Source organism: Opisthorchis viverrini (genome assembly GCF_000715545.1).
Source record: "Opisthorchis viverrini unplaced genomic scaffold opera_v5_425, whole genome shotgun sequence".
Taxonomy (NCBI): Eukaryota; Metazoa; Platyhelminthes; class Trematoda; order Opisthorchiida; family Opisthorchiidae; genus Opisthorchis; species Opisthorchis viverrini.
In genome coordinates, this window is record NW_008752085.1 from 872 (window position 1) to 10,337 (window position 9,466).

General features: G+C 42.8%; 1 protein-coding gene across 1 annotated transcript in view; it reads left to right on the forward strand.

The window, feature by feature from the left end:
• Positions 1 to 656: 656 nt before the first annotated feature.
• The window catches only part of T265_15297 (hypothetical protein), a gene marked incomplete at both ends in the record, with an annotated part of 56,398 nt that continues 47,588 nt past the window's right edge, over positions 657 to 9,466 (forward strand). Inside the window, 5 exons of the mRNA XM_009177458.1 lie at positions 657 to 852; positions 2,845 to 2,934; positions 3,518 to 3,595; positions 4,526 to 4,651; positions 4,891 to 5,310. Of these exons, the coding sequence (XP_009175722.1) occupies positions 658 to 852; positions 2,845 to 2,934; positions 3,518 to 3,595; positions 4,526 to 4,651; positions 4,891 to 5,310 (909 nt within the window). The remainder of the gene's footprint in view (positions 853 to 2,844; positions 2,935 to 3,517; positions 3,596 to 4,525; positions 4,652 to 4,890; positions 5,311 to 9,466) is intronic.

Here is a 9,466-nt window from a genome sequence, read left to right on the forward strand (position 1 = left end):
GCGCTCAGAATGTCCTTCAGACATGGTTAAAATAATGCACTTGCCAATACATCAAATCGAAATTCCAAGCTAGGTTCATCCTTTTCTTCTTTGTGATCCTTGTGAAGAAGTAATATTCGGGTTCTGGTCAACAACCAATTAACCGGGGATTGCACAACATTCAGCCTTAAATGATTGTTATTGTTTCTGCTGATGAATTATTTGCATATCGGTGGAGGAAATCATTGTGTAACCCGCATAACACCTGTGATATTTTTGTGTCGCTGTCCAGCAATCACCATTGCAGGTGGATACCATCTTTGTGGATTGTGAATGGATCGTGGCTATTTTATAAAATTTACACTTCAACCCTTCAAACGACAGGTTAGACTCTTACATGGGATCAAAAATACAGATTATACGTTCACATACTGACTGTTTTTACGAGCCGATCAAACCGAACCCAGGGAACTGTCTCGTTCATGAGAGTGTTCGGCCAGTCCATTCGGTCTGAGTTCAAGTTAGAATCAGGTTATATGGAAAGTCGAGGTCTTCGCTTACCTGATTCGCCGGAGGAGGCGTGAAAGCCATGAAATCTGACAACGAGTTGTTATAGACCGTCTGAGAATTGGGTCAGTTCAGATTTCATGTAGATTCATAATTTCTTCGAATCACAGGATCAGTTTACCAATAATTTGCTTCACTATTTTACGCATATTTGATGGTGACCTATACGATCCTTTGTCTGCAGTCTACGTGACAACATCAGCCAAGGAAACTGAACAATCCTGGTCTATTTTTTGTGACGACACGGATATCGATGTTTGTCTAGCGAGCGAATACGCGTACGCCTGGATCGGAGATTCGGAATACGTAAGTATTAGCAAAAAACCGTTGCAGATAAGCCCATCGTTTGTGGAAGGATAATCCGGTGGTGGTCAGGAGCCAGTGGTAGACCACTTGGTAATAAAAGCCACTCATTCGTTCAGTTCTAATGTTTTAGCTATAATCTCTTATTAAATATAAATATTTGGATGAGAGTGGGGCCAGTTATCTTCTGGAGTCTGCAAATACTATTGACGTTTGTGAAAACTCAGGCTGATGTTTTGGATTGTCTTCTGGAACTCGTTTGTTATGCGCCGAGCAGATGTGTGATTTTAATCTCATCCCCCAATTGTCTAGCCCGTTGATGCTTACGCCTATCCAGCTATCATTCTGGTAAGGAAAATTTCGCAGGTTGTCGTTTATTCGGCAACATAGACTTCAACTGCTCCGCCAAATTGAACTTGTCCACTCATCCCAAAATTCAACCTCCGAATACAAATCGAACATATGGTGCCACAAAATTCGATGTGTCAGCTCCGATTTAGTATAAATTGAATCGAGCTTGGCAAAGGTTTTCATTTGGCCTGCAACCTACTCAGCAGTAATTTCCTTCAATTGTGCGGCGCCCTTTGTGAGGCAGGTTATAAATGTTTTATAGACATTTCAGCTCGCAAATGACTACTGACCACTTCCACAAACATCGCCAACGGCGCCATCACCAATTTGGGCATGAAAAAGATTTAGTTGAATTCAGCAATCATGACCGCCCGGTGACCCCAAAATAAGGAAAGCATTAGTTTGATATCTAAGCTTTCTCACTATTCTCACGATCACGCAAACCACTGATTTTGCGGAGGTATGAAGAGGTATGCATGGGGGTGTGAAAGTGTCTATCAAAATCTGGGTGCCAACGGTGTACCTCGGAGACTGCATGAGTGCCACCGTGTTTGGGTATTTTTTCAGAAATTGTGTACTTGAATAAATGTTAGTAGACTTCTTGTTGTCATTTTTAATTCAGGTCGCCTGAGTGAGTGTCTAGGGCTGCCGGGGCATCGGAATCATTGTGGTAGTCCGGCACCAAGATTTTCCTCACCCATTTTAATTCTTGTCTTTGGAATCGGACTATAAATGGATTTCGAATGCGCGCAGGGAATCGCCAGTGTTGAATGCGGATACTGATAAAGATGGCGTGGGTGATCATATTGATGATGATGGTAACAATGGATCTCATGAACGCCATGGTCTCAATAAATCTGTCAAAATAAACCACGAAACGAAGTTGGTCGGATAGACATTCACTCGGGATTTAGGTCATCGTTAATCGATTTCTCACATATCTCGATTCATCACAAATGAATGACATTTATTGGCCACCCTAGCAGACGATACTTTGTTCAAAATATGCATCCGGCATTGCAAAACAAGTTGGCTGAGCTATGCAGTACGTATGTTTAGTTACTAACTGCCGAGAAGGGTGCTGTATTCCATGCCCAGTCCGGAGTGTCATAAACCTAGAGATGAACAGAACTTGACATGACAATAGGGAGCTAAAGATTCTATGAAAAGTTTGAATACTATTGGTGTTTTTCGGCTGTCCGAATGGGGTCAACTTGACACTCCCATTGCTTGGCTAGAGACACCGAATGATATGGCAACCCAGAGTTTTCATCGGCGTCCATGCTGTTTCATGCTGCTCTCTTTCCTGTTACTTTATCCTTCCGCTTTTCACTACAAATAAATTGAAGTGCGCGTACGACAGTGGAGCATCCATATTTTCCTCTGCTTTTACATTATATGAAGATGGTGATGATGATGGCGGTGATCATTTCGAAATAGCATCATATCCCTAAGATATGTCTTCCCGCAACATCAGAGTGGTCACTAATTTAGCAGTAATATGTGTCGTCCCATACCTCGGTTATCTAAATTCTACTGATATTTTCCTGGTTTAGCCTACTGTGAATCAATCTTTAAGTTGCGTAAGCGTATCCGCATACTTCACGTAGCCTCCATTTTTCCTTATCTCTCCATCGCGCGCAGCGTGACTTGAAAACGTGTACACTGGATCAACAATACGAGGAGGTGAAAAAAACCACAGTGAACAGTCACGTGATGAAGTATGGTGAGATGGTGAGTCACACGCAGTCACGGAGAAATTCAGTTGAGTTACTTGTGAAAAAGCAGTGTTATGAATATGAGATGACAGTTACCTTTCGCTATCTTTCAAATGTGGCGGTGGATTTCGAAAGTAGCTGATTTCATATTCCATAGACGAATTTCAGCAAGGGGGCTGGCCTAGTCTTCTAAATATTCAAGCCTAGCCGGTGTCATTTTCCGGCTAACCAAGCAGTGGCGTTGGTACTTCATGCAACATTCGTTCCTCTGCTGAACCAAGCGCACATTCGAAATACACATCGACATTTCGGATACTGCGATTAGGTGCGATACGCTGAAATTTAATCAATGTAGTTTTGAACTTCGTCATGGACCTGAACGAGCACGCTTAGGTGAAAGCACTTGTGATTCGGTGAACAACAATGCTACACACTGATGTTTGCGAAACGGTTCCTGACTGATTGCTTACTGATTGATCGGATCTTTCAACATGAACACGTGAGTATTAGGTGTAAAGCTACGGTTGCAGTGTGTATGAACCAGGATGCCATCTTGTTTGATAATACACTGATAGGTGTCTGTTTATTGTTTATTTCAGGCGATGGGAAGTCTCCCAGTTGGAAAATTCCAAGGTCATTATGATCTGCCGATGCTCGGGATTCATGGTACAATGCGAGTATGTCCTCAGTGCCATGTTCGATATTTGTTCGAAGAACCAAGTGACCACACCATACTACAATGACATTCCAATATGTTGCCACTTCAGAACGCCCACAATCCGTTTTACTATCGCCAAAGTGAGATAATTTATGACTGACTCAATAACCTCAATTAGAAGGTTCTCTTTTGATGGAAACAAGAATTACTTGGGCCAACAACGTTCATCTGGGAAGCCTTTCCCTGTGGTTTGCTCCAGATAACTCAATAGACTGATAAATAAATGCATAGATTTGCAGACAGATAGACAGACAGGGAGAAAGATAGATAGATATATTGATTGATTGACTGATTGATTGATTGATTGATTGATAGACAGATAGATAAATAGATAGGCAGATAGATAGATAGGTAAACAAACAGACAGATAGTTGGATGAATAGTGATCAGTTCACATAAGCAAATCGGAGCGAGCGAATCGCGGATCAAACTCATGGAGCGTCTGATGATTACATGCAGAATGGTCCGTGATAATCGAGCTGATGTGAAAAGCCTATCACTCCAAAAGTCAAGCGTTTCACCGATTGAAATTATCCGTTGATTTCGTGTTATACCCTCCGACCAACCATGGTTTTTACCACTAACCATCATCACCTGCTGGAATCAAGTTGATAACTATTTCTGCAGCAAGGCATTGTCCCATCAAGAATATTGGTTAGATGTGTTCATGGCATAAAACTACACACGATGGTTGAGATTCCGTTTCTACTTACCCCAACATGACTTGTAGGCGACTGAATTTCCGCGACAATTTGCGTATCCCTGGCAACCCAGTGGTATTATGTAGTTTCTTCTTAATAATGAGTATTCTAGGAAGACAATATACCCAGTCAGCATTGTCAGAGCTCCTGTTGGTAGTAAATGTGTCCCAATTGTTTTTTGGTTCCAGCCGAATGCCGTAGATAGACAACCCGCTTCGCTGGCACGTTCGTTGTCAAATTCTCGACGCTTAATGGAGGCAACAACGGAGCAAGAAAACGAAACCGCTTGGCGGAAGCTGCAGCGTTCAACTAAGGTTTGCGGTTTTTTTTGTTTCAATGATCGCCAGCTAAAATCTGAAAGCACGATGAAGGTTGACTTTAGGTAAGACTTGAGTTGTGTAGTACAGAATAGGTGTTGTGAATACATGGGAGCAAATAAACCGTAATCAGTCTTGCATTTCAACGGTCGTTTCATGGTGCTACCCAAAAATTCAACGTGGTTCGTTTTGATATGCTAGAAGACTTCTATAACCATTCTTCCCGCTTCTTTCAGCTTGGCCAAATCATCAAGGAAACGGTTCGCGACATCGTCAGGGACGTGACGAACCGCCATAAATCAACTTTGAAAGGCTTGTCTAAAAGGGATGAGCTCATGTGTTTTCAGGCAGTTTTCGATCAATTCCGGGCGCACTGCTTCACAATTCAGCAGGTAGGGTTGACCTCTGAGGTACGAACACAAGCACTTGCATACGTCACCAGCAAATGCACTCACCCCTGGCGTTACATAAGTCGAGCCCCAGGCCCAAAACTACGTCCAGATAAATCGCCAGCAGACGACCTTTACGGTAGGAACTTTCGGGGCAAATCCGGTACTCACATCACCAGCACCTCCGTTCTCTTTTTGAAATTGGACCTTAATCCCGCAAGATCGTGTTCATTAGTTCAACAATTTGTGGGTTGCTTCCAGAGCCAGGTAAGGTCTAAATTCGTTGTCACAATGGCGTTTCGTTGAAAGCAGAAAATTATTTGGGCAGTTTGGAATTTTAAGCAATCTGAGATGTTATGAAATAGGACCTCATATTCTTTGGAATTTGCATACGGTTATACCAAGATTGAGGGCAGCTAGTGGGAGCTACCTCAGTTTAGTTGAGTTTATTCCAATTCAAGCTTGCTAAAAACCCTTCGATAGCCCATCTTCGCCCATCTTAAGCTCATCACGTGGGCACAGTCCCCGAGTTTCTGTCAACATTATGCTCTACTTGACTCCAGTTCACACCACATCAGTTCAGTTCAGGTCATCTCACTTCAATTCATTTCAGTTCATTTCAGTTCAATTCAGTTCAGCTCAGTTCAGTTCAGTTCAGTTCAGTTTTGTTCAGTTCAGTTTAGTTCTGTTTCATTCAGTTCAGATATTCTCAGTTCAGTTTAGTTCAGTTATTTTATTTCAGTTCAGTTAATTTCAGTCAATTTGCGTTCGGTATTCTAACTCCTCTGGCCAGCCACATTGGCGTTCCTGGAAAGGTTGAACCCCTTGATTGAAAGTGACACGGGCCATTCTTAATGAGGGGCTTTCTTGTTTCAGAATGATCTGTGATTTCAGCGCTGCTACACAATATAGTAAAGCAAGATTTGACAAGCAATTGTGGCTGAAATTGTCGTTCAAAAAGCAGAATTTTGAAAAATATTTACCGACGAAACTGGCGCTCATCTAACAGAATGCTGGAACCATCGGTGGGGTAAAATAGTGGAAGTAGTAGTAGAAGCCCAGTAGGAAACCCATATCTAAATAACTCGGATCATTTCATACGAATACCTTTGTTTCACTCTCAATTTGTGTCATAGCTGGATTGATTCGGCAACCATTTTTAAAGTTCTGTTGACTAAAACTGTGGTTATTCTCTATATGCCGGTAAAAACCCCACCCTTTTACTGAACGAGACCGGCCACTTTAACAGAGACCCGTTCGATTCTACCTGTAAGTAGTTTGCTTGAGAGGTCACGGATGCAACGTTGTACGTACTAACGTCCGACCCTCTGGACTCACGGTACTGTGCACTTTCACACGTTTTCGTAGATGAGTAATTCTGCGAGTAATTTCAGTATTTAAAATTGATCAAGGACAAGCACGCAGCAACACATTTCATTAACGTAACATCTGTCCGAGAGGCATATCATATGAGTATTGATTCCAGAAATCGGTCACTAACTTCAATAACCGCATCGCAGCATTTTTGGTTCTCTTCGCTTGTGAAGCCTTTGCTATGTGGTGTAACAGTTGGCTTTTACTAACTACCGGAGTTTCATTAAATGAACTTGCTTTTGGTCAGCTGCTATCCATTCTTCATATCCTGAGCAATCGATCGCATAAATGGCTGGACTAGAAATTAACATGTCATGTTTTGCCCGGACTAGTCGTGATACGAAAACGACGGAAGCGAATCACGCACCACAGTCCAGCACCGCACCCTGCCAATGTTTCAGATTTACAACTAAAACCACATAAACAACTATCAGATGCCTCCTACTGGAGTAAGAGTTTGTCTCTCATTATCAGAGAATCCGTGGTGTGAGCGTTTGTGGAACCAAAAAACCCATTCTGTACAGAGGATGCCCAGCGAAAAACACAGCTGTTCTACACGTTCGTCTGATTTAATACGATTTGATATAATAGAGGTGGATGGTTAGCCAAAAAGAACATAAACAGGTTCCTGTACTAATTACCAGCTTGTAGAACTTCAGCGGACTATCATCAAAAACAAGGAGCAGGGACACATCGGCGACTAAAAGTTATCCTGGGGACAACTCCAGTGATAACGGTGATCAAAAAGCGAAAGCTTACAGAGCCGCTTTCGGGCGACTAAGTCAGGATGAAAGCGCATTTATGGCTTGACGCTTAGAGCACCGTACCACGGAAAACCTTCAGGACATCAAGACACAGCACCACGACCCAAGACAAATGTCCAAATATCTGGCATGTATTCATGTTATCGAGAAGATATGAACAGACTGAGCATATGAGACCTGATTGGACGAAATTCTGACGCACATTGACTGAACCATGTCGGTAGAATATCATTCGTACCAGGAGGCGCTTAGCGAGAGTGGTGGATAATAAGTTGGAGTTGCATAGGAAAGTGGGACGGGAGAAATGTTAGAACGTTAATATAAACAAATTTGATGCCTGGTTCAAGGGTTCAAATGTCGGCACAAAATTAACAAGAGCTTTTCGTGATCTCATCTGTGAAGGGCGTGAGATATACGTTTCCCACGCATACGGATTTAACAAGACGAACTTGAAATCCAAAATATAGCACAGTATAGCAAGCAGCACGTTTGTATTCCGATTGGCGTATGTGTACGATATATAGAATAATGTGCACAATGCGCACAGGCAACATGCCCGTGCAGCAGGAGCATCTGATCAGCACAGACATTGAGCATGCAAACTTGAGAGCACATTCTGCTGATAGCGCATATTATGTAGTTGATCTAAAGTGGGAAAAGGTATTGACATTGATCACCTGGGCCTTGGATTTTGTGATTTGTGCCCCAGACAAACCGAACGGCATCCCATTTATTAACTTAAGGATATTCTCAAACGTGAGGACTGCAATCTCCCGGCATCTGCCCGGACAGTCTGTTGTCAGCGTTCGGAACGTAAGCCGAACGCCGGGATATATCGGAAGTGCTGGGAGTATCAAACATCTCAACAAACGAAGGGACGGCTACAACCCAATTTGCGGTCCGTTTATTCAACCACAGCACGGAAGTCGGTGACACTGATGGGGCATAAAGTAGGGCAAGGTCGGTTGATTAACTACCAGAAGTGCTTGCAATGATCAAGAACCCTGTTGTTCCCAATTCCAGGCAAACTTTTGGGAAGATTCCCTGATGGGTAGTATATGACAATCTTTTTGTCGAGGATATAACATGATGGCTGCTCTATTGTACGACATGCTCGGGCAAAATCGAGTATCCGAGTGAATCAGAGCAGCACATGGGGATTTCGAACGTGTCAAAGCGTGGATATTGGATCAGCAAACGACCCTCAAACTGACCAGGGTCGAACAGCTGTTGACGATTGCAAATGGCGCTAGTGGTTAATGTGTCGAGAGTCATAAAGCAGAACTAAAGAGTTACCGAATAACCCGGTCGTTTCTTGACTATTGCTGAGCAGAACTATTCGATGAGTTAGAAATTTTGTCCAGAGATTTTTAGAGCTATGGATAAGTTTGGATCATACCTGCTTGAACAAATTTCTCATATCGAAACCGATCACAACCCCCCGGAGTTAGATGGAATAAGTATTGAGAGATAAAGGTGTAGCAAGTAATTGGAACCGCCCTAGAATTACTCGGATCGGTTAAGTCAGAGTGAATCTGGCATAATTTCTTGGAAGATCGCCGATTCTGATGTTGTGCTGACCATGCCAATACGCGTCTTGAGACGAAAGCTGATTGTCAAGTGTCATGTGATGACACATAAAGAGGATAGACCAAGACACAATACTCACATCGGCGGAGGGCTCATAGGCCCAAGATTAGTGGTGAGATGTATTATGTAGTGTCCTTCAAGTGACGCCAGTTCATAAAATGTGATAAGACAAGAGCAATTTGGTAATTTTGGTTTGGAAGATTTGGTTTGGTTTTTTAAGAGATACCTTAAAACCAGCTAAATCTCTCGTTTGTGATAATTCCAGACAATTGAACATGCTGCAACAGGTTGCGTCATGTTTGAGTGGCCAAGATATTCGAGATACATCGTGATACATATATATTTGTAGTGCGATTTCATAACGTCACTGGAAGTTCGCCGACAACCCACGAGCGGTTTTGCACTTCTTGGGGCTCATCAGTTAGGCGAAGTCCCCGATGAAGGGGTGACAGGTGGCCGAAGGAGGCCAAAGCTGGCTATTGCAGATATTCATTATGTGTGTCGCTGGATAGTAGCACGTAGAACGTTGAATCTCTCCGAAATCAATGATCCGAATGTTCACCGCCTTGATCAAGTTCATGTCGATCTTCAAGCTAACGAAATTGCGTATCACCGGTGAGTAACAAGGCTCTAGGGAGTGCCTGTTGAATTCGTTCATTCTGGAAATCACACTACTCACAAGTTTGCTGAAAATC